Source organism: Merops nubicus, unplaced genomic scaffold, assembly GCF_000691845.1.
Source record: "Merops nubicus isolate BGI_N331 unplaced genomic scaffold, ASM69184v1 scaffold5861, whole genome shotgun sequence".
Lineage (NCBI taxonomy): Eukaryota > Metazoa > Chordata > Aves > Coraciiformes > Meropidae > Merops > Merops nubicus.
This window is the reverse complement of record NW_008588881.1, coordinates 34,601-60,953: the sequence shown is the minus strand read 5'-3', so window position 1 is coordinate 60,953 and position 26,353 is coordinate 34,601. Positions and strand designations below refer to the sequence as shown.

At 38.0% G+C, this 26,353-nt stretch overlaps 1 protein-coding gene across 1 annotated transcript in view; it reads right to left on the bottom strand.

Moving 5' to 3' along the window:
* Positions 1 to 4,215: 4,215 nt before the first annotated feature.
* Positions 4,216 to 26,353, bottom strand: part of LOC103781662 (DENN domain-containing protein 1A-like) — a gene marked incomplete at both ends in the record, with an annotated part of 34,270 nt that continues 12,132 nt past the window's right edge. The window contains 3 exons of the mRNA XM_008949382.1: positions 4,216 to 4,317; positions 13,140 to 13,185; positions 22,369 to 22,469. Of these exons, the coding sequence (XP_008947630.1) occupies positions 4,216 to 4,317; positions 13,140 to 13,185; positions 22,369 to 22,469 (249 nt within the window). The remainder of the gene's footprint in view (positions 4,318 to 13,139; positions 13,186 to 22,368; positions 22,470 to 26,353) is intronic.

The following is a 26,353-nucleotide window of genomic DNA, read 5'->3' as shown; positions in this document are numbered from 1 at the left end:
GTAAATAATTTAATGGTAGTTCTTAAAAGTGCAATAAAATGACCATAACTTCCAAATCCATCTCAAACATTTTTATAAATGTTTTTTGTTAAACACTCGTGTGAAGATAAAGAACTTCCCATCTCTACAGAAGGAAATAACTCTATGCTTCATGTTACAATGAACTAAAAGTTCAGAAGGCTAGTTACAGCCTTTCTGGGCTTCAGCTTCCCTCTTTGTTGGAGAAGCAGAATATTGACAAATATTTTGCCAATTCCTAAATCTTTCAGATAATTTGCTCTCATCTAAGACTACATCAAACACTGTAGGATGTCTACTTTATATATGTACACTTTTACTCTTTCAATTAGGATTATTGCAACAGGCACATCATCTTTTTTAATAAAAGAAACTGTTACACAACAACATACTAAAGAGACTAACAAGTAAGAAAAAAAAATTGTGTTTACTTTAATAAAGTACATAATACAAAGTAGAGTTTATGATTGTTTCCTGCCTAAAGAGGCAGTAACACTTAAAAAAAAAAAAAAAAAAAAGAGACTGTGACCACTCAATATGAAGATTATTTCTAGCCAAACAGACACATATACATGCAGTCTACCCTGAGAGTGTTTTTAAAGAAGATTTTTATACTTCTGGCAGTTCAGGTTTAAAGGTCAGATTTAAACTATCACCATGTTTCAAAATGCAATCTGTGCAATGCAGCATAATGAAATGGTTCAGTAAAGGTGCTAGTGGAAATTCTTTTAATTAGGTCCAAGGCTTTTCAGTTGTCAACATGAATAAAGCAAGAAACATTCTATTGCAAACACAGTGTAAGAAATAAAAATGGATTCACCTTTAAGAAAATGCTTCTGCTATAGAGTTGTAGTTTAGTACTTCTTGCTGTCCTGAAAGCAGTTAATTTCCCACCAAGTGAAAACCAGTTACACAGGTTTCCTACTTGTGGTAACTTGTTAACGACTGGACAACAGTATCATACACAACTAAATTACTGACAGCCTAAGATATTCATAGGCTGCTGCAAATTTACAGCCCTCTTTCAGCCCTCAGATACACAAGATCTCTTTGGCGCAGTGCACTGCATTGCATCAGGGCTTCATTTAATAAAAACTACAAGTTGACAGAGCTTATGCTTTATTCCTTTTAATACGAAGCTCTGGCTACAACTAAGACTAGAAGATGACACTTATTTGGAAATACATGAAAAATCCATAAGGGTTGCATAAAAAAAAAAAATTACTACCCCCTCTTTGCTATTCCTTGCAACACAGACGGTGGTGTAGGAGACTTGTCAGCAGCAGATGCACTTATTGTAATCACAGTCCTTAATAAATCTCTTTTTTTAATATTGACTATTTTAAAAGGAAAGTTACTTCCCAGGGTGTTCTCATGCTGCCAGATTTTCAGCAACATATCGGAAGCAGAAGGTGAAGGAGGGACAGTTTTTCACATTTCAGATAGTTAATCAGTAGCACAGTGGTACACACCTTGATTTTCAGGGACCTGACCTGACCAGTTCAGGAAGTCTGACTGCAGCAGGTACTGCTGAGGTAAACCAGGACAAAGGAATGACTTAATCTGACTCTACTGGATCTGCCTTGGTGCTATCCAGCTCCTTTGGCACAAGCATTATCAAGAAATGCATTTCACTGTAGCCTATGTTCATTTGGATCCTAGGAGTTAAAGATTAAAGAGCAGTGCAACCTAGATTCCCAAGAATCAACAGTTTAGGCAGCAACGTCACTATCATGAAAATCAAGCACAACTCACTACCTGAAGCTCTAAAATAATCATAGGACCCAATTTTCTCGATCAAAAAAAAGCTTTTCAAGGAGAAGGGGAAAACAGCTTTAAAAATTTGCCACTGGAGTAATTAGCTGATGGTGAATGCATCACACAGAAGATGTTTCTCCTCACTGTTGAATATAGATAGATTTAATTTAGCAAAGTAAATTTTGGAACTGCTCAGCAGTGCATAAATTGCTCACTGTTCACAATAAGTAGCAAAACTGGCAGAATAGTTTGAAATAACAGCCATTTATGATGATGAAACTGTTGAAGACATTTTTAGTTTCTCAGCTCGTAAATGCATCTATTTAGGCTGAGACCAGTGGGGAGACACTCTCAGAATCTCCCCATCCTTGCAGGGAAACAAAAGGAAAAAAAAAAGTTTTAAAAAAAGTATAATGGATTGGCTTTAGAGTCTCCCTGCTGAGATGAACAACTTGATCCACTTACAGTTCCAAACACATGATGCATGAAAGAACTGACAGAAATTCAATTCTTGCAAAGAAGAGCAGCTGCTCTCTAGTGGTCAAAGCCAAATATTAAGCAGTCTGAAGGAAGGAAAAGACCTCGAGGAGAATGCTTCATTATCTAGGTAACTAAAATAATGAAACAAAGCTAAATAAGACATATATACTGAACCCAAACATTAATTACACAACGCAACACAATTCAAGTTAAGGCTTTGTTGCAACAAATATTAATCCCAGCTGTATTTATATAGCAGTTGTGAAAAAAAATACACCATGTATGCTTGTGAGCCATGCCAGTTAATTGAATTTGCTGGCAGCACTTCCTCTGCTATGCTCCAAACATCCTCCAAGATAAAATGTAGCTTTTAAACAGACCTGTGGAAAACTGAATCAAGAAATTTGGACTAATAAAACACAACTCTATGCTGTTATAAAAGTGAAGTAAAAGTAAATAATGAAAGGAAGGAAGTCTCTTAAAATTTATTACATTCCAAAGCTTGAAGTTCTGTGTTTATTGCTAAAGTCTCTTCTGATGTTCTACAGTGTGCCTACAACAGGTCCTTTAATGAAGTCTCATAAAATCTAATATAATACTTGATTGTTGACAAATCATATCCATGTTTGAGGCCTTGCACTCACTGTATCCAGACATTTCTTACATAATTCCATCAAATTTACAGGCCTGTCATCCCGCGGGTTGGGGATAATGGCTTGAGCGATGCCCAGCTGGCACATTTGGATGCTGGGAGTGAAATCAAAATGAAAAACTACATAAAGCCAGAAAAATTCATGGAAGTAACTTTTATAGACTAAATGCTTGACTAAAGCCAAAATGTTCACAATCAAGATGGACCTTTCATCCCGAGCTCACTGTTTTCGAAGAATGGATCACACCACAGATCACAGGGAAATGACGGGATGTCACAGTAGGAGGCACTGGGTATTCACCATTACTTGAGTTTTCTCTCAAACAGACCAGCTTATATTGAGCTCCTGGCATATCAATTTTATTTCTCAACTACACATAAAAAGGTATAGATCTAACTGTCAGCACAATATTTTGAACTAGTAAAAGAAATCCAGATTTTCCCCTGCCGTTTTCTCCTAAACAGTCACCCTCTGACTTAAAAATAGCTTCTTACACTTACTTTACTGCTATTCCCTCTCAGCTTCTTTAGTGAAGATGATCACAGCAGCAAGTAGCAAGCTGGATGTTTTTGTCCCATTAAAGGGAAAGATCAAGTCTCTATAAAACATTTCTATCAAGCTATTAAAAAATAAATGAATTGCCAATAAAGTGTGAATGAGAAAGAAAATAAGTTCTGAATTATATGTGCTGAGCAGTGCTAGAAGTGAATATGAGGTAGTCCATCCAATATCATAGCTTGGAATATAAAATGCACAAAGTTCATTAAAGCTTACCTGGAAGAAGTCACAAAAAAATAACCCCATACAATTTCATTTGAAAACAAAAGTTAGCTAAAAATTCAGGCTTTTTTTCCCCCCAATGCCATGGATAAAGACATTTTCAAATAGTAGCACTTTTTTGCACCATGAAGAAAGAGGTTTAGTTTTTGTTTGCTGTTCAGATGTACCACAGCCTGTGTGGTTTTCCGTTGTGGTTTTGTTTTGGTTTTTTTTTTACCCATAAAAGACTAAACTCTTCAGATGGCCCAAAATTTGCTCATGCCACTCCAGAACTTAGACTGGGTTGCTGTATAATTTCCAGCTTGTGTGAGCATTGGATGATTTTCATTAGGAAGCTTAAAAATATGGCTGTACATGTTCAAATTGTCATTCCATAACACTTCAGAACAGGAAAGAACCGAGGTAAAACAGTCTTCTTATAATAACAAGAGTAAAACAATGAGACACCTCAGATATAAATCAAACATGTCAAAAGGATTTACACTTTTAGGCAATGGAATAGTTGGATAGCTCATTTCATACATACCACATCATTAGGAAGACTCTGAAGGTCATCAAAAGGGGTTTCCAGTGTGTTGGTGTCCACATTAAGAATCACTACATCTTCCAGGGCCATGTTTCTTACTTTCTAAATATCAGCAAGTTCAAGAAAAGGGAAAGGAAAATGTAAAGTATAAAGAGTTAAATTTCATACATAAGGGCACAAGCGATGGCGTAATATCATGGCATTACAAAACTTCAAGCATTTTAAAAACAACCACCATTCCTCTCTTTCTGTCATCATTTGTTTTATTTATTTACATTTTACACTGCTGAAAAATTAACCTTCAGTCTGCAGAGTGAAGTTCTTAATGTTGTATGTAGTAAAATTTTTGAAACCAGAGAGTTATTGTTTAAGATTATCCAAGTGAAGATTTATGTCAAGCACCTATACTGTCATTTGTCTTAATTCTGGTATCTTGTTTGCACATTTAGCTGTTTCAAGTGTATCTTTTTAAATTTAGAAATTAATGAAATGAATTTAAATAACAATATATAGTTTCTTTTCTAGAAGTCAAGAGCTGCAGTAAATCAGGGACAGCAACTGGTTTCCAAAGTCCAGGTTGAATTTTGGAACTCCAGTAGAGTCAAGTTTACAGTTGTATTTGAGTAAAATGGACACTACCACAGGTTAATAAATAAATATCTGGGGGAGGGGGGGAAGCAGCTAAGAGAATAATATATATATATCTCCTGGTCTTTTATTGTTTACTGAGTCTAAACTTTTTACACTGTTCCCATTAACTGAGAGAAAGGAAGGTCTCTAGTCTAGTTTGAGTGTTAACATCATCTGTAAGAGCACATGGACATACAAGAGGAAAGCATCACCTGTTTCTCAGAAGAGCAGTCACTAGTACCTTTGACTTTAGGTGTCTGAAGGTATTGGTGATCTAAGCAAATTTAAACACTGTCAGACTATTCCCTGCTTAAACAACAGTAAATGAATCACTGATACGAAACAGAGCAGCATTTAAATATTTATCTCAACACTTTTTCCACTAACAGGAAAATTCAATCCTTTTGTTTTTTTGACTGACTAATCATACCTATTTAAGCCCCCTCCAAATAAAGCTTTGAAAAGTCAAAATCAGAAAACACAGAACTACAGAATACCATAATTAAGAAAATTTCCCACTGACACTGTAAACAAATGTTTAAGTACCTACATACCTACAGGTAGGACAAAATGCAAGTTACTGAAGAGGAAAATAAACAAAATTATATTCCATTTTTAATTAAAGTTTTGTGGGATGGGGGGAGTTGTTTCCTTTAAAAGAAAGGAGCTAAAGCTCTAAAACAATGGCAAAGTTGAGCCTTAGGCATCTAAATAATTACCTTCAGTTTTCAAGGCTCAGTCCTCTGTCTATAAAAACTGCTGTGTACTTGGGGGGGTGGGGAGGAGAAGCCAAAAACTATAAAAAACACTTTGTAGACTTTAAGTTTAGCTCTTCCATGAGAAATGTCTTTAACTTAAATGGAAAAATATTACATTTAACGCTTTCCATATAAAAAGCACAAGTACTGCATGACAAACCAGGTACTTTCCTCTACATTTCAGGACCCAAAGGTCACTCTGTTGGCTGCATCTGATAAACTCTAAAGCAATCCAGGAGTCTTGCTCCTTCTAGGAGTCCGGAAGCACCAGACAAACTGATTTGCTCCTTCCTGTTCCAGAAAATTAAAAATCTCACTTATACTCAGAGGAGTCTAAAAAGCTCCAACAAAAAGGTCTTGCAATGTACTTAACCAAAGCCAGAAGCTTGTCAAAATTGAGTGCTAGTAGGACAAGACAGAAGGAATTGAAACCTCTTGATTCTTGTGAAAGAAGCCACAAACCTGTGCTTGAATTTGTCAGTGCATGGGTTTGTAACTTTGGTGAGGAATCTGCACCTTCTCTTCAGTAAAATGTTTGGGGTTTCTGTATCAAAACATAGGCTTGTGACAAGCAGCTTTCTGCCAAGAAGTACAGTACAAAAGGAACTTGCTCATGGTGCAAGGACTATAAATGCTCATCAACAAAATCAGCTCCACACATGGCCTAGAAATAATTGTATATGAAAGGAAGGCTAATTTTAAACTCTGCTGTGCTATAGCTTTACACTGTGAAGAGCACAACCTGACTTTAAAACCTCTCGATATTTGTATTAAGACAGTGGGTTGCCCTGGAGAGAAATCCTCAAATTTAATAAAACACCTGAGACTACCTTGATTTATAGCCTCTGTCTTGCAATGTATTTGAAAAAATATAATTTTTTGATCATCAAATTGTGGCTCACCCTAGAGAAATGCATCCTGACCAGTTCATCTTAATCTTTATGTGGTTTTATCATCTTTCCTTTCAATATGATCTTTGATAAAGGTATTATCAGATAGTTAGAAGGGCTTTTGTCAAATAATCATACAGTTGTTTTGCTAAACTTTGGACCTATCAGCCCAACTGACCTGGAAATAAATGTATTTACTCTCCTGTTAGAATTTTAGTAAAAATTCCCAGCATTCAGCTGTGTTCCCCACATTAAGTCCCACTGGCCTCTATGAATTGCAGCTACATGGAGATCATTCTCACAGGTCTCGTTTGCATGTTGTAATTTTCTCACAATACAAAGGGACAACCACCAAGCCATGTACACTTGCATTCCTTATGTCACAGCTTCCCGAATATCTAAACAGAATTTTACAAATAAAGTGATACCTGTTAAACAGGATGGACTGTATTCAGTGTGTTCAATTTGCTGACAAAAATGTAGAGAACCAAAGAACAAGAGGAAATATGAACTTCACAGTTTCCTTATCTAATTTTACCACAGACTTGACTCAGATTTGATTTTCTGAGTCAAACGAAGCGTTTCAGTGAAAATGTGCGTCACATATCAGTACTGCAAACCTTTCTTAAGCATCCTTACCAAATTACTTGTAGCCATAATTAATCATCCAAAACCCACCAAACTGAACCAACATCTACACCTGCCTTTTATTTTAAATGTTTCTTTTTAAAAGAGTGGAGAGGTATGGAAAGCTGGTTTAACAAGCACATTGAACCCATTGTTTATGGCCTCTATAAACATGGCTTAGTAAGAATTACCGACTTAATCAGAGAGAACTTATCTCCTGGTGAAAAGAGCACTTTAAATTTCAGAAATGGCACCTTTACTGTGAAAATCTCTTAACTTTTCAAACAAACTCCAGGGGGCCTTAAACACCAGGTCAGTAAATAAGCAGCAGTTAGTACGTCTGTCCTGCTCACAAGCAGCCAAACACTGAAGTAACTTAAATGTTTTATGTGAAAGTTTGCAAAAACACTGAGAAACTATATTCTAAGAGAAGTATTAAGGGGTGTCTCACTCCGATCACATGCTATAAGCAATATCCATCAATAACACTAAGACCACTTTGTACTAAATGTTATTATCACTGTCTACAGTTTGCAGTTTTTGCATTTCCTATCATTAAAAATCTTAGTTAAAATTGTTCATCTGAAAGAATTTTATTGAATAGTTCATTTAAAATACCCACACAATGCTGCCCCCTCAAAAAAAACCCAGGTTTGAATAACTTCATGGCTAAATTGGTGCCAAAACATAAACCAAGTTGATCATGAGTTTTCATAACCAGACATAAATGTGATCAACATGTTAAAAAAATGTTGTAACAGGAAAACCAAAGTGTACCTTCCACCAACTCTTTTGGAAAGGTAAAATTCTTAACAAAACCTGACATCCTCAGTCGCTAGTTTGCACATTATATTTGAAATTATTATAAAATCCATTTGCTTAATGACTTGTCTCTACTTAGTTAATAGTTTCCATTTATTTTCTTCAGAAAAACACCACAACGCTGCAGACAACAATGTGTCAATCTGGCTGCCAGAAGCAGGAAAGGCAACGGATATAAAATTTTATTATTTCATGCCCCAACAGCAGCCAGAAGGACTTAATGAAATCACCGTTAGATTTACAATCTGAAATAGCTATTCAGCAGACAAATCTGGTTAAGCGGGATGTGCCCCCTGACCCCCAGCCCTTTGATGTGGGCCCAGCAGGTGGGCTCCTGCCCCCTCCCGTGCATCTCCCACCTTCCGCCCATCTCCCACCCTTGATGTGCAGACCCTGATCCTGTACAGGTGATTCTCAAGATCTTATCACAAGCAGCTGTTACCAACTGAGTGACAAACATCACTAGTGCTGGGCGAACACTAGAGCACAACAGCAGGAAAATCTTCTCTGCTTACTGGCAAAGCTACTTGGTACTGCAGTATTTCTGTCTTCAAACTCACCTCTCAAGCAGAGTCTCTTATTAAAACACTGTTATTCTCATTTTTCTAATAATTGCATATGAGACAATTCCATAAGGAGTCTGTCATATTTTAAAATGCATTTTTATTAATACTCCTGAAACCACATACAACCATATTTATAATCTCTGTGACTAAATTACATTTAGTTTTTGAAGACCTGGGTTTAAGTATATATAACCCCATCATTTAAACCCTGTAAAAAAGTACACTTCAGTTATAGCTACAAAAGGCAGTGACTTACTAGGGATAAATGGATAGAAAAAGCTAAATATTACTCCTCACCCCATCCAAAAAAAACCCAATTAGCAACTAACACTACCACTGGGAGATGCCAGTGGTCAGTGAATTCTCAGGGTGTCTTTCACGGCAAGGGGAAACCACGTGGCACTCTCAGGACTAAGGCTAAGCTGATGTAACCTGTTTCTCAGAGCTGGTTAGCTCAGACTCCAGGCACACTAACTGGCACACTACCAGGCCAGAATAAAGAGAGCATCCTCACGCCTGCCTGAGGAAGACCAGGTCAATGTGCCAAGAAGTGTGTCCAGGACCCGTGTGTGGGTTCGGAGAGTGAACACAGGCTGTCCGTTAGCTCTGAGTAAGGAAGAGACTGTGGACACTACATGAGGCCAGCCGTGTCCTGCCACGTCAAACCCAGCATGAAGTTAGTGAACTTGCTTTTCATGAACATATTTGCTCATACCAGGTTAAAAATAAACCCAAAAATCTGCTCCTATAGGTTTTAGGATATGCTTTATGCTTAGGAAAAGTGTTAGAAAATCATCCTAACAAATGTGATGTGAAGTTTCACGCACAAATTCATTCTGGATCACCTTCTAAGAATTACAAGTCTGAAGTCCCAGAAAGAGTCCTTGAGTGACGAGAATATTATGAGAAAGTATAAGAAATACTTTTCTTATCATTAGCTTTAACTCTGAGGCTTGGGTCTGTGCTCTGAACAGAGTGGGCATTACTGCTACGTGACTGACTGGAAGCCTGGCACTGAACAGAATACTGCCAGCAGCTCAGGATCTGACAGCTGAACAGAACTATCCCCACCAGTTAACCACAACCACATGTGCCTGAATTCCAATAGGTAGCCCACTAGGTCAAGGGCATTCCTCTTCCATCAGCACCATCACACTAATAACCTTTCCTACAGAATCAGTTGCTGAAACAATCGTTTACTATGACAAAATGTAAAAGGCTGCCAGCTAAGTTTGACACCACTTACAACACAAAGGTCAATTTAATATAATTTGAACACTAAAATAGCATACACTATGCAGGTAGAAAATAAAACAAGATTATGAAAGGGATGTGTTCATTTGATAGAGTCTCATTTTGCTATCTCATTATTTATCAGTACTAAGTACTTATCTTCATCTAATATGAATTCAATTAGTTCCGTAAGCATGTTCCATTATTCATGCTTAGCTCCAGCCTTGCTTATCCAACAGCTTATAAACTTTTAGCCTTCTTTGAAGTCACTTTATGGATTGCTAAATGGAAATCTTATAAAGAATGACTAACTAGGTGATGATAGAAAAGCTGAAAAATAAGAGCACAAAACACAGCTCTATATTTTCTACCAAGATTTTCCCTCATAAATCAGTGGGAGCCCTCTGACCTATAACAGGAGATTATCTTATCTCACTGGAGAACATTTCAGTCACAGCAAATTAGATTTAACAGTCAATGGATATGCTTGATATTTTAATCATAAGAAAAATTTGTCATTTTCTATTAAAATAACTGTTCCTTCTACAGAGACCCTGTGTAACATGGGAAACTGCAAACTAACTTTAAGATACAAAACAGTTTGGAAAAAAAAACCTTTAGAGGTGAGAGTGTTTTGTTTAAAATCATTAACATTTCTGCTGTAGTTCTTCCAGAGGACCCATTCCAAGGTAGGAATAGCAAAAGCCCACAGAAACAACACTAAGACTAGAAAATGATTTTTTTCCTACATACCAGATTCACCCTTCCCGTTACACCACAGCTTCCTCTGCACAGGTTTAGGCTTCCACTAACATTTACACAACAATGAGGAATTCTGCAGTGGGAGCTGCTGGAGCAGAACCGTGAGCCTACACAGAACTGCAACGACTCCCGTGGGGCTCTCCTGCAGATCAAGAGTCCACCTGTCTTAACTTGGATAGCAGACTGGGGAACCGATCCCTTACCTTGAAACTAGAACATGTAGATTAACAAAACACTTTTAAAGATCTATTTGCTGAAAGTTCAACACATAAAGAAAAATTAATACTGAATAATGACAGCAGTTTTTAGTTGCCATTTATAAAATTATTTTGATATGCAAAAATTAATACATTGTATTCTTAAAAATCCACATCTGCTAGGTCGTGAGAAAAAAAAATTGTCGAGTTATTATTCTAACAAATAAACCACACAATTTTATACCTACATATGAAGAAAAAGACAAAGAGAGTAAGCTTCCAGCATCAAAAACAGGCAAAGAGGTAAACTAGTAACTGTCTCACTCATTTGACAAATGTCACCTTTCCTTTGCCCAAGGCACAGAGAAATTACGCAGTGCTTGCCAACAAACAGATAGAGTAGCCCACTGTGTGATTTTATTTTATTTTTCAGCTAGCTGGAAGATGCATTTCTATCTGGACATACTCAATTTATCCTGAAGAGCAGAGAGAGGAGACAGTTTGTTTTATTTATTTAATTTATTTCATAAGGCACTTTGAATAACTGTACTTTGCCAAAGCGTGTCTGTGTTCCAGAATCTCCGGCTATTCAAAAGCCATACTGGATTTAGTACTAAACAGATTTTTTCACAAGTTACTAAAATGGATGAAAATTGGCTTCTCCAAGAACAACTCCTTTTTCTGAGTTTTTACAGATGGAGTTTGGAAGGCCTACAGAGCCCTGCAATCTGAAGAACTGAGACAAAGGAAGAGGTAATGGGTTTCTGTGGCCAGGCAGGCAGGAGGCATCATGCAAGCAACTCCAAGGTGTAATTACTAATTTTTTTTTTCCTGTATTGATTGCCAGACTAACCACATAGCTCTCTGTGATCAAAAGTATTTGGGAAATCTGGCAAGTATCCGTACTGAGATATTTTCCCATCCTCTACCAAGTCTCTTCCTTCTTTTTCACGCAGATAGATACCACAATAAGCATGCCAATGATTACCTGGCACAGATATGGCACAGAAAGTTTCTTGATCAATATAAAATAAAATATGCTAGACTATTTCTTCCTAGATATTATTTTGGTCCTGTCTATGCAGTATTCCAGGGTAATTACCAGAAATGCCTCTAACGTAAGCGTATGATGTGCAAACAAATGTACATGTTGACTTTTAAAATAATCCCTTATTCACCAACACATCATGCTGCAATTCTGTACTTTATTTAGCAATATAAAGGGCATTAAAAAAAAAAAAAATCATCTGTAGCCAGGATGGTAAGGAAAAAAAAAAGAAAGAAAAGGAAAAAAGAAGTCCTGCATATTACATCTACCTTCTCACAAAAAAAGTGGCTTCTAAAATTACTTCACATGAACACTGGAAAAAGAGGGGAAGTTACACAGTATACTAATCTAAGTTTTAACACACAAAGATGCAGAGGATCACAATTACATCCATGTGCCCTAGTGAAAGAATATGTTTGATCAGTATTCCAGAGAAATTACACATCTTTAGGGACAACATAAGAACAAATATGCTACTAATATGCATTACTTTATGTGATGTAAATCTCAGCATTGTAAACTGTTACGTATCCCAAACACTAAGCCTAAATTTCCAAACAGAGGTATCTAAATCAGGGACACAAGTCAATTAACTTTCAAGGGCATTTGTAACTCTGGCCAGTTCAACACTGCCTGCTAATTGAAGCCCCTACAAAGCAGCTCTGCTCTCTGGGCAGGAATCCCTCTTCCCACACGGAGCACAGACACGTTGTTCAGACTTCCTGTGTAAAGGGGCACAATTAATAAGGACTAGGATTTTCATAGGGAACTAAATTAATAGCTTATGTTATCCTCCAGATACTTTTTAGGAAAGTCATCAACTGTTTCACCAGTAATGGAAGCAAAAGCAAATGTGCTATTTCCACTTTTAGAGTTTTGAAAAAGTCACATGAATTACTCTGAATTGTTTATATGTGAAGCTTTCTGTGAGGGCTGGTTTTCTGCCAGCTTTGTGTTAACATTAACAGCAAGTTCCTTCTTTTCAGATCTTTTGAACATTAAAACATTACAATCTGTCTGCAAAAGCTTAAAAGAGATCTGTAACTCTCAGCATTTTGGTTTAATATCGACTCTGCCTTTGTGAACAGAGTCAAACTAAGGCAGTAAACTGATTAAATGAAGCAACAGGATGGAGCAGGGAACAGGACGTGAGCTTGTCACCGACTGCTGAATGCAAACAGAAAGTATGTCCTAAGAGCACGAGGTACCAGGCAAGGCTCCCTTAGGACACAACACTGTCGTGTCTGCCTAACTTCAGTTCTCTCAGCACTCCTGAAGTAACAGCATTATTTCATCTTTAAGCATATGAATGAACATATAATTGCTTGTGGAATTTGGCTCTAAATCATAAAACTGCATATATAATTTCAGAAATGGTGAGAAAGACTTACCTCCATCAGACTTAAATGTATTCCAATGAGGTAGGGCATTGGGGCACTGCAAAGAGGAAGAAAACCTGGGTTTACATTCTCATAACACTGGAATAACACATATGACTTATAAAAACAGCTACAGGAAAATACTGGGATACTAGATTACATTTTGCTTAAAAAAATAATGTCTCTGTAAATGACCCACATGTGAACATGATTTTATTCCATATGAAAAGACTTTTCTGACTATGCAATATTCTCTTACTACTGTAGGACTAATTTTTTTTTTTTTGACATCAGAATTTCCAGGTGCCTAAGGTAAGACAGGTACATAGGGGCAGCTATCAAACATAGCTATAACACCAGGGGCTTTTTTTTTTTTAAAAAAAGAAACAAAATGTGTTATTACAATCTTAAAAAAAATATCCAGACCTTTTCCTGGGAGTATTTTTTAGAAAAAATTGATCCTGTTGTACTGTTAAGTGGTTAATTTAATCTGTAAGTATCACCTGGTACTGCAAGTTTTAAATCCTTTGAATGTGGATACAGACACATTTTAAATAAACGAAGTATATATATTAAAATGTTTACATCTGTAAAATAAAAACATAGAAAATGCTTTTGAAGATACTGGTAAACCCCGGAGCGAATGGGACGTACACTGATATCATTGTTCCCTTCAGAGTACAAAGCTTAAATATGCCAAGGGGCTCTGAGGTCAATTTTGCAGCCTCAAACACAGTGTGACACTTCTGCCATCAAACAGAATGTTAACATTTAAGAGAGAGATTGATCCTTTCTGTCTTCTTTTCCATGATTTTAGCAAACACCAACACGGACCATATAACACAGGGAAGAATTCTGAATGAAAGTTGTATCTTTGTGTATGGAGTATTTCTAATATTAAGCTTATTACAGGACTCCCACTCGACTAACCAGGGAAAGCTTATATTTGCACTGCTTATTAGAACACATCAAAGAGGATGCCAAAGCTGCTAATTGCAAATATGGCATATACTGCCTGTTAAATGGAAAGCACACAGACAGACACAACTTTTAAAATAGAGCCTCATTTCATTTTGGATACAGAAGCTCAAAGAGCTCATTTTCAATTTCAGATGAAAAAAATGAGAGAAATGTCACTGTACTGCCTTGGATTAAAATATCTCCCATATTGCTTTTATAAACCGGTGCCTACTGCTCAGTAAGAGAAGAAGAGTGCTGAAAAAACTACTGCAAGACACCAGACGGACAAAAAATCCCTCTGCTTCTCATTTGCAGGAGAAATAGCTTTTAAAAAAATAAATCTATGTACTGATATGCATATTAATATTTATGTTTATTAACAAACTCTCTAAAACTGTTACTCTGCAGAATGCTGTACAAAGAGATGGAAACAGCCTCTGTATTAGACATTCTACATGAAAACACTTTTCTTCTTTTTGAAAATATTAGAAACATGTAACTTCAGAAACCCCTTACAAGTCATATGTAGAACAATGAAATGCTGTGTATCACATTAGATTACAACTCACTCAGCTGCCTGGGCTGGCAAAAACACTTTGCCCAAGCCTCACCCAACACAGCACCGTGGGACTGCCAGCCCAGAGGAGCTGTTAAATCAGAAGCTAACTTGGTGCAGATCCTTGAGGCTCTGTTTCCTTGGGAAGTATGCAGGTGAGAACCAGAACACACATCCAGGTTCTTGGATAGAAATTTTTACCATACAACACGATACACATTTACTACATATGGACTGCTGCTCAGCTGAGGAGTATTTTCATTTGTCATTTTGAGTGTTTTATTTGTGACAAACACTATCTCATTCACCCACATCTCATCACTTCCAATGGCCACATTCCAGGAGCAAGAAAATACCCAGTAATTTTATATTCAAAGTATAAACCACTGGTTTAGCTGCCAGCTGCACAAATGCTCAGCTTCCCTGTGTGCCTGGCTATGCTGCTCAAGGCTTCTCCAGCATGCACTGAAATGAATGTGTTTCTAATTAAGTAGTTTCATGAACACGACAGCTTCAATCTCAAGAATACAAAGTCTGAACCTCGGCAGGAAGTCTTAGGACTGCAAATGTCTCATCTAGTGGAACTTTGGCTAATGTAATGAAAGGAAGCAGGAAGAGTGCAGTATTCCAGAAAAGCAGCCGTTTATTAATGTCTCCAAAAGTAGAGTCTGTCACCAAGCACAGGAGAATCTGAACCTATAAAAGTTAATTAGCTGTATCATGTCCATCTTTCAGTCCTCCAGTTTATCAACAAAGAATAATAAGAAACCCTAAACCCTTAAAACCATGCATGCCCAGTAAGATTGTATGGACTTACAGGACAGATATGGCTTAAGATATATGGATCAGCTTTGGATGCCATGAATCATCTTTTCAGTTTTCCAGTGACAGACATTACATGTGAAGGCAGTGCAGCAAGTAAAACTCTTACAGGATTGCACAGAGGCTACAGTAACCTGACGTTTGGCAGTGTTCTGAAAGCTGTTATTTCTTTAAGCTTTTGTCACTGAACATTAAAGGACTCCAGTCAGGTGCTTAATGGGTTGTACAGTGTGTACACTTGGACAGCCAGGAGAAAGCAGGAGGAAAAATTTGATACTCTAGAACTACAAAGAGTAGATTTGGCCTACCCACTAACAGAAAGACTAGCTTAGGTTTTGCTGATCAACATGAAAAACATGAAAATGGGAACTCTGAAGCAGTAATTTGTTAAAGTATAATGTGTTAGTTGTGCAAATATTTGTGTTAGTTTTAAGAATAGTTCTTCCACTAGGGAATGAGGCAGAGCACAAAAGAAGACATTGGGTTTTTCTTTAAGAACCATTTAACACATGGGTGAAAAACTGGATCATAGAGCACTGGGATGTGGCACTGGTGCAGAGAATGACAAACAGCAAGGTCCATGTTATGAAGGGCTCTGGCAGGTCAATGGCCAGAATTTTTTAATGCAGAAGAGAAGATGGGGAAAGTAGAAGGTAAATTAAGAAGGATGATAAAAGCATACAAAAATAATTCCTGTAAGAACTATTTCAACACATATAAGCAATTGCTTGGCTTCCAGAAGTCAGAGTGAAAACACTGAATGTTCAGAGTTTGGGCAAAGATGCCTGGAGCTATACAGATGAGTAAGAAAGGCCACATTTCAGACATGAAGCAGAAGAAACACACACCACTTAGAAATTTATTAGATTTGAAAACTAACAAAGAATTTCCCAAGTTACAGAAATATATGAGAAGAAATTAACTTGGTTTTATCCACAAAGGTCATTACTGGTAGTGGCTGGAAGCCACTGAAGAGGAATGACATATGTGAGGCATCTACAAACATCCCGGCAGAGAATCAAGGAACACAAACATGGGTTTTAGCCTGGGTGAAGGGTGAGAGGAGAAAAGCAGATCTGCAACGTGTCCTTGGAGCACTTGTTTTTGAAGGTGTATTTGTGTGAAATTCGTTTATTCAAAACTGCTTTAAAATAACCCTTACTGTTCATCACCCTAATGTGGCTCTTAAAGGGGCCTTTTTCTTCATTAGTAATAAAAATCAAATTATCTGAATTCCTATCTCACCAAAAGTTGGAACTGACATTATTGTTCAATGACACATGAACAGCAAAGCAAAAGCAAAGATATTTTAAGAATAATTCACCATGATAGCTCCTTATACTCCCAGAAGTTTACTAAGCAAACACCATAAATAACCTCAATAAAATATCCTTCTGGTACAAAGCATAAATATTTCCAATAAAATTCTACCAGAGGGATTCTATTCCTTCTGTCATCACTCATTAGTCTGAATGAAAAGGCAACACACCGAACAGTAAATGCTGAAGGTTCATATCAGGCTTCATAAACTGCTTTTATCACCATTTTTCTTTATCATGTGTTAATCATATGCCATTACTTAAACACTTGGTGACCACTCTGTAGAAGGGAACGTTGTGTGCCTTCTCTTCCCACTCAGAGCACACTAGAATAGTTCTTCCTAACTGCTATTCAGGTCCTGAGACATGAAGTGTTCAAGAGTTTTCAATATTTGATCAGGCTAGACGTGCATTTCCAAGGCTTTGAAGTGAACCTCAGTAAGACACATTGCTTGTATAAACAGGAGAAACACTCTGCACAACCTTTAATCCGTTTGGGACCCACAACAGATTAAAGGCTGCCCTTCAGACCAGCCTGTACCTACTGCTTGACACTTCATCAGTCCTGGGGCTTCCTACAACCACAACTACTCATTACTCAGAAGTGTTTGACAGCAGCCAATATTCATTAAGTGCAAAATTAACAAGTATCAGTTTCTACTGTGCATATTTACTGCTTAAACAACATGCTGCCTGAGTCTCTTGGAACAAAGAGAAAGGTTATTCCTCCTCTTGTGCTACACTGGTTCCCAATGCAATCAGTGTTATTTATAATCAAATGAGTTATACAGGTAAATATCAAATCATTACACTAGCAATGCATAAGCATGAATATGGATATTGTGGACTTAATGGCTATATATTGCCCATTTATTACAGTTGTATTTTTACAATTTCTTTAATTCGTTTCCTTAGGCTAACTAGAGAGCTCTTAATTATGTTCCCAAGAGGTGGGCAACTACTAATTGGAAGAGAAGCAGGTGAAATAGAGGGACATTTCCTCTTAAGGAAAAAAAATCCACCCTTAAAAAACAGTGCAATTCACCAGAAAAAGTAACGTAAAACCCAAGGATCTCAAAAAGGTTCATAGTTTACAGCTACACAGGGATTTGCACCATTTTGCTTCGTTGTTCCAGGAAAATTAATTAGATCACATTTACTAAATTCTTGTCTTGATATACAAATACTGACTTAACGTGTTGCTTTCACACCAGCAGTGCTTCGCTCTCTAACGTAGCCTTCTGATTTCTCTTCAGATTACTCACTGAAATGCAGCAGAATTCAATCCAAAATTTATTGGGGTAATTGATGCAAATTAGAAACTTGACTGCATAAGTAGGAATGATGTAGAAAACATACAGCTAAGAAACCAGAAGAGCAACTACAAGAGCTTTTAGTGAGTGCACAGATGCAGCAGGCTAAATCGAAATGCCAACCGAGAGGCTCCTGCTGGAGGAACCATTGTCCCCAGCAGCAGGAGCACTCGCCCTCCAGTTACCCCCTCCATCCACCTACTTAAAGGAGCAGATTGAACTATATGCAGATATGGAAAACAGGAGAAAGGCAGTTAAAAAAAAAACTCCTGGAGAAAAGGAATACTGCACCAATAGAAACATTTGTTCAGCAGCTGTGCCAGGCTGCTCTGAGAAGGTGGCTCTCAGAATATATTAATGTTGGCTGCAAAGCAGCCTATCTAATATAAAAGACTATTTTAATCACCCTAAAAAAAATATACTGTTGCTTCTGGTAAAAGCCCACAGAATAACCTGAGTGACAATGTTCTGGGACTGAGAGAACATACTAGGCTGTGTTACCAGGTCAGCAAAGACAGGTTTTTCTTACTGGCTAATTTCAAATGCAGACACTGAGAGCAAAAAGGAAGAAAACAGACTCAGTAGGAGTGTTTTTATGCCACATGAAAAACAAACTGGAAGAAGTAGTGAGGAAAATTAATACACTGGTTCTTTCACATGAAGAAATGTTTAAGTTCCCAGCAACAAAATAGATGGACAATATCTGGCCAAGTTTAAGGAGTTGTATGTGGCTCTTGCTGCTTGGTGGCAGTATCTCATTAACCAGTACTTTTGGCACCTGCTGGCAGGTACCTTTAAAAATCAAGCACACATACACACACACACACACAAAAAACCCCACACCCCTGCCAAAAAAACCCTCCCCACCAACCAGCAGGGCTTCATGTTTCCTCTGTTCTTCTGTATTCAAAGAACATGATGCAACTGTGCATTAAGTTATGAAATCTAATGATAGGATTCCCACCAATTTCTAGTCTCATCCAACCAAAATCTTTCCCTGGGCTGAAAATATGTCACAGAATGGTACCTCAGTAAATATACAAATAAAGGATAGAGCTTTTCCCCTCGCTTCCCCTCCCCAGTTCATCTAAATCATAGGGATCAGACGACTGGAGTCACTCCAGATACATGTACATGCTACTACACCACTAGTACTAACTCAGCATCCCTAGCACAAGAAGCAAGTGTATTGAGAACAAACATTTTGAAGATACAGGCCTGTGGCACTTTCAATTCTGCAGTTAGGTATGTGAATGAGGAATGCAGGTGAATATAAACACTAGGTTTATAAAAAATCCTTTCAAGAGGGAAATTGGAAGAAAATTATCCTCCTTCTGCATTATAAGTTAAAAAAAATTAGCAAAGAGTCAACCTAAAAAAAATTAGAAATGACAGTGTTTTGAAAGTACTTGGTGTAAAATGTCAATGAAGGACAAAAAGCTACTGGAAAAATTTAAACTTTAGCAGTGTCAGTGAAACAGATTCCTATTAAGCATGGTAGAGATTTTGTGGTAGAGATTTCACAACCATAGAGCTGTCAATGATCAGTCAGGATCTCAAAAGTTTCCTTTATATGAAAAATTTCCACTGCAACTCAAATGATTAAAAGCAAATAATCACAGGTGGAACTTTTTTCAAAAACTTTCAAAGATCATGAGTAGCAGAGTCTATAAACCCTTCTGTGGTTTTCAAAAGAGCAGGAGAAGATTCAACAGCATCTTACAGCAGTGTCAATAAATGGACATGGGCAACTGAATGAACACAAGATTTTCTACTCATAAGCAATGAAGAATCCTCATTACTTTAAATTTTGTTTCCATTTCAGCTCTTTAAAATTTGCAAAAGAAGCAACCAGGCAATAAGTAAAATTAAATTAAACTCTTTAAATCATCTCTGTCATTTCCCTTCAGAGGCAGACATTGATAAGCAAAAATACCTCCCTAAAGCAGGGAGCACAGAGCTGATTTCTCAGTCCTCCTTGGCAAAATGATGTCTCTAAGTTCACATGGTTACAAAATAGAGGGACTCTATGTTAAAAAATATATTGATGGCACATAAATCGTTGCTAAATTGACTTGTGTAGGGTTTCTCCCCAGTTAAAGTTCATATCTGGAATAGTTCATCTGTTGTTGTATTTGTGAGCATGCAATTACAATCTGCCTAATAATTTTATATTTTAAACTCACACTTTTCACACACTCGCTGGCTCATGGACAGGGTGTTATGCCATGAAAGAATTCATTCAGCAGAGCCCAGTGACTTGTGTCTTTATTTCCTCACGTACAGTGACCAAGTGTTTGCTTTTTGCACACTTCTGCTCCCAGCTGCGGGATCTGGACGTAGCCACTTTTAACATGGCTTTGTCAGGGACTCGATGAATACCTAATCTTCAAACCGTAAAAGCCTCTTGTGGCCCACGCCGTTGTCCTCAAAACTCCTAGCAGCATGTACCTGAAGGAGAAGCTGGCAGCAGCAGCTTCCTGTGCTAATTACAGCTGGGCAGCCCATTGTGCAGCGAAAGGGCACCTGCTGGCAGCACAAATGACTAGAACCTGCCCTTCCTGGGCAGGGAGTAAATTGAAGGGTCATTTCTGCAGGAGATAACAGGTTTTAGATTCCCTTCTGTGTATCCTCGACATAGGCACATACTTAACATTCAAATCATCTGCATAGGAACAAGTTTCCTTTAAATCACATGTTTCAGTTCCTAGCACTTCACTTAAAAATGCCAGTTATCCTGGCTGGTTCCTTACCCTGCTCAAGTGCAGAGAAAACATCACACACAACACTATCACTCTGACAAAAAAGCAGCCAACCTCCACACTAAGAGCCACACTCAGAATATAGTATTGGACAACACAGTAAGTTTGTTCTTTATTGAGAAGGAGTTTTTAAGATGCTAGTGGCAGAGGGAGGCTGTTTCTGTATTTTCAGATCATGCTCAGAAGTGCAGCACCCAATGCCCACTGGCCTGGCTGCTCCACAGGAGCCCTGCCAGCAGCCCTTGCCCGTGAAAACAAAGGCACTGAGTCCCTCAGCACTTCTGTGTCCTGCATCCCTTGACCACGACCATGCAGCAGCAGGTCCACGTTTCCCGTGTGCTCTCCTCTTACTTCCAAGCCTGCAGAAGCTTCTCATTACCCTTTAACATCCCTCTGTTTAACTCCAGCCCAGCTCTGGCCTTACTAATTCCATCCCTGCATGCCCAGGCAACAATTCCATTAGGTCTCTAACAGGGCTTCAAAGTTTAACTTCTCTAAGAAGCCTAAAGTAGATCTGCTCTCCCTGGGTTAACTTCACCTTCCTGCTACGTACACAGAGGGAAGAATAAAAAAAAGGGCTAGTCACACAAACCAAGTGTAGGAAGCAGCAACTAACAGCAGCAGCATCTTCCTCAGAGTGCTCATCCATCACTCCTGTGCACAGCGAACAGGAGAGATGATGTTATGGCTGATTTGGCTAAAATGTTCAACTTGGCACTAGAAAAGAAAGTAAAAACTGAGAGACAGTTTGAGGGACACTGCAGACAGGCTCTGGAACTATTAACTGAGGAACCCAAGACATAGACCTAATGACATGCTCATCTGCAGAGCCCAGCCGAGGCCAAGGAGGCTCCTTGGGCCACCTGGACAGTGTGGAATCAGAACAGTATGGAAAGACCTCAGGAGGGCAACTGGACCAACCTCCTGGTCATAACAGGACTGGCTCTGACATTATATGAGGTTGCTCATGGGCTGTGCCAAAATTTGTCACACCATGATAATGGAGTTTCTGAAAGGTTTATATTCAGTTCCGTAATTAAGGTAAATATCCTGTTCTAAATATACACTGACAATAAAAGAATTAATGCAGGAAAAAGAGTTTCTTCTCTTCCCTCCCCAAAAGAAGTTCAGGAAAGCAGAAAAATGAGTGTTTTCTCTACTGTATCTACAGACTCTACTGTTGGAGTCTTAATTCAAATTTTAATATTTAAAACAAATATGTGGAAAACAGATTTTAATTACACAATATCTAAGTTGCAGCCTTTCATAGTAGCCATTCATATCAGACTATCTCAATATAGTGATAGACAATTATACTTCGCCATTAAAATGATTTTTTTTTACTTACTATGTTGGTTGCTCCCTTAATATGCCCGGGCATTTTTAGAGTAACAGTGGCATTGTAAGAGGATGTAAGACTTAATATATGGAAATACGAAAGCTTTTGTGAAACTATACATCTATATATAATATATATACACATACACACACATACATATATAGCCTTACCAGCAGTAGTCCAACAGATGTGGGGGCAGAACAGGAATGTAAACATGCTGCCAGAACATCGGGTAGAGCATAGCTGCAGACCCATGAATGCAGGCAGTTAACTGGAAAACACATATTAAAACAGGATCATAAATAAGGCAAACCCCAAGCTTAAAAAGGTAAAGTTAGAAGAAAAATCAAAGAATCAATTCTGCTTTCATATCAACATGCTTTGTTACAAAATATACAGTGCTCTTGTTGAAAAAGGTACTGGTGAGTGAAGCATGACTGGTTTATGGTGGCTGTCATCTGACTGACTTTGTAAACAGCTGAGAACATGATTCATTCAGCAAACAAAACCTGAAAGCAAAACCAGTGTTATATGATGCAACAGAAACATGGAAATTAAAACACAAAGAGAACTAAAAAATAGTAAAAGCAAATCCCCCGATCCTGGTAATTACCATCCATTAAATGTCATAAAACTGGCCTGAAACTAGAAGACAAACCGACAAAGTATTTGCTCTCAGGAGGACACGATGCGAGGGGAAAACGTTTCTTATGAATAGAGCACACTCAACTCAGTGATTACATTTTTGTTATTTAAAAGGGATTTCTATCTAATTGCCCCTCATCAAATCATTTGTTCCATTAATCACTCCATTATATTTTTAAAAACTCATTCAGAATAGTTTTGATGTTGGCAGGTACTGAATGAAAAAGATCACAAATAGCAAACAAGTGCCAGTGGGGAGAATCCTCACAGAGCTTTGGAGGAAATTACATCTCTCAATCCTGCTTCAAATGTTAATTAGTAATTTGGAAAAGAAGGTAAGCAGGAGATTTGTCGCATTCACTAAGGATATTAAAATGGAAAAGGTGGTAATCCTCAATAAGGAAACCTCAGCAGAAGCTGTAGTCAGCATACCATAAGAGGAGGATATGAACACACACACACACTTGGGGAAACAGAACATACATATAGAAATAAATAAAGCTGAACACTCATACAGATAGACACACACAAGGAAAAGACTAAGAGGTGACAGGCAAACACATCCACCCTGACAGGGTTTTGCAGTTTAGGATGCCTTTTAATCTCAAATGATACCCAGCACAAGTACTACAGTGTGCTTCACTTGTGAGACACCTTTTGAAAACAGAACTCCACAAAAGCCTCGTGGTTATCTGAAGGTATGGTGGAAACAAGCACATAAAGCTTCTCTGGACAACGGGAAGGAGGGAGAACACTGCTTACAAATACCAAAAAGACAAATTCTAAAGGACTGAGGTCCTTGTGGTGGTTTGAAGTTGTGCAAGATGAAACTAAGCAAAGACAAACTGTGACGTTAATCCTAATTCAGTTAGATTTAGTGTAACGTTAAAAAAGATAGATGACTCATTATCATTAATTTCCATTAAGTCTGATTACTGAGATATAAACCTCATCATAGGGAACTCACTCTAGTAAAGAGAATGATCTAGAGGAGCCAATACAGCCTCTTCAGGCTCCATGTCAGGGAAAATTAGCTACAACTCTGGATGTAGTTTGGTTTATGTTCAATGCCAAAGCCTTTATGCAATTCCAGTGCAGTTTCTGTAAATCACAGAGCCTGGTTTTCTGATTAAAATGCAAGTCATTAGTCAAGAAGATGGAATACAGGCACATATTTTATATTTTATTTTTAAGGCTCTGAACAATAGAGATCTGGATGAACACATGAAAGCTACACAGTCACTCCTCACCTTAGTACTGCTTGATTGGGCAAGTGCTGTAACAAGATGGTCTACAAAGCTCAAAAGCAACCCAGTGCTGGGAACATGTTTCTGTAAGTGAGAATATGTAAGAATTTAAAATAGATTTGAACCACTGTCCTAAGGAAATAGTAGTTTTGGAAGCAGACAGGGAAGAGCAAGTATCTGAACAAGTACCTGTTCAGTCTTTCTCAGTAAGAAAGCACTTTATTAGCAGGTGAATATTATTTTATGGTCCATATGGGATGGAAATATTTGCAACTACTAAATTAAAGCAAAATTAGTTCATTAAAGCAAAAGTTAGAGGCTACAAAATCTTGATTTTATTCTATATTTATGACTCATGAAACACCAAAGATTTATCCCTGCCCTCCTACTGAAGAAGATGCTTGCTTCCTCACAGATTAGATGAAAGGCACAGTCTAGTTCCAAAATGTGCAGCAGAAAAGGGTGGCATGTGTTCCCACTGCACTGCTCCCTCTGCATTTCTAAATCCTTTACGTTTCCTGTTTCTGTTCTCCAAATCAAAAGGTGTCTGGGAAAAAAACACTGTTTAAAAATTTAATGCTTACTTTAAAATTGCTTCTATGAGGATCAAATGGATTATTTCCTGGCATTATTATAGAACATGGTTGCCACTGTAGAGGAGTGAACTTGGTAATTCAAGGAGGCCCCTTCCAAACCCCCTCCCCCCCCTTGGTTTTAAAACTCAGCAAGAAAAGATTAAACAGACATAATGCTCAACACTGCAGACATCTGAGCAGAACCTGTCACTTATTTTTGAGATGTACTCCCACCTTGCTATCTGGCCTGAATTCAAATAACATACTACCATGGGTAAGCACCAGTACTGTCCTTCAACTCTGCCAAGATAAGGGCTCATAAAAAAGGAATAGTCTATTTGCTGGAGACCTCACCTGATTAGTGATTGCCATACAGAAAACACACACTTAATAATAAGGCAGCCTGAGAAATGCCCAACTGTCAAAACTATAGGAATCCAGCATTTTGAAATAAGATTAGTTCCACTACCTCAGCTTCCTGCAGCTGTTGCTACTGAATGTAAAAAGATAGCTGTGTAAGAAAGACACTGCTTCACTAACTCACTTCTCACAGCTTTATATTTAATACTCTGAAAGCCTTATTTGAGCAAATTAAATCTATGGGATTTTGTCATATATGTAAAATTATGAAATGATGTTGAATTAAAACAGACATTTTCCACTGGATTTCACTCTCCTGATGCATGGACACTGCACAGTTTTACAGGCGTGGTACATGGCCACTAATACAAACACAAACTGGAAGAAATGAGCACCTCCTGCATGTTTGTCACATCATTTCTCTGTGTTACTCGGGGCTAAAAACAAAGCCGAGAGCTTCAGACTGAGCTACATAAGAATTAAGCAGTGAAAGCAGGGCTGTTGTGAAGGCTGTGTAGGCAGGTCAAGACCTCTACTGGCAGGTTAGGAGGACAGCAACAAAGCTCTTGGGAAGGAAGAGCTTGTACTTTTCAAACAGTAGTTGTAAGGCTGCTGTAGAACAAGAACTGTGCAAGCTCTTAGCTATGTTGCATCACAAGGACATTTGGTGAATGGCATTAATAACATGCTGTCTTTTCCTAAGGACCACCATTTCTTTATCCTCAGAGCCCTGAGGCATGTCAGAAAACAACCAGGGGATGAGAGGTTGTGCATCAGAGCTTTCCATGACATGGAAGAAGTGACACAGCAAGCTCTCAGCTCCCAGGAACAGGGGGGTATCCATGTCAGAATGGTATTTTTTACTTTGTACTAACACTTGAAAAATAACAAAAAAATTACATAAAGAAATTCACCTCAGTATGATGGAGCTCAACAGAAACATCACAGGATTTCACAAGTTTTAGTCTTTTAAGAATCATCAGACTTCATGTAAGCCACCTTTGTATAATGAGAGACAACCTGCTGCTGCCCTTCTCACAGCTAGTTACCACGCCTCGCTGGAGCAGAGCTGCATGAGGAGGTCAGGATGGAAGGGAGAATACTGGCTGCAAGGAAAGCTCGTGTTCCAGTTTTGCAGCAGAATGCTCCCACCAGCAGTGGGCTTTTGCCAAGCACAGGGGTTTTTATGAAAAGCCAGATATGAACAAAAATGCATGAGTAGTTAGATCACAGAATACATAAAGAAATTTAACATGAATAATTGCTTTAACATCTTGAGAAATGACTTGAGTTTCCTTTCGTAGGAAAAAATGGACAGAAATCAGCAA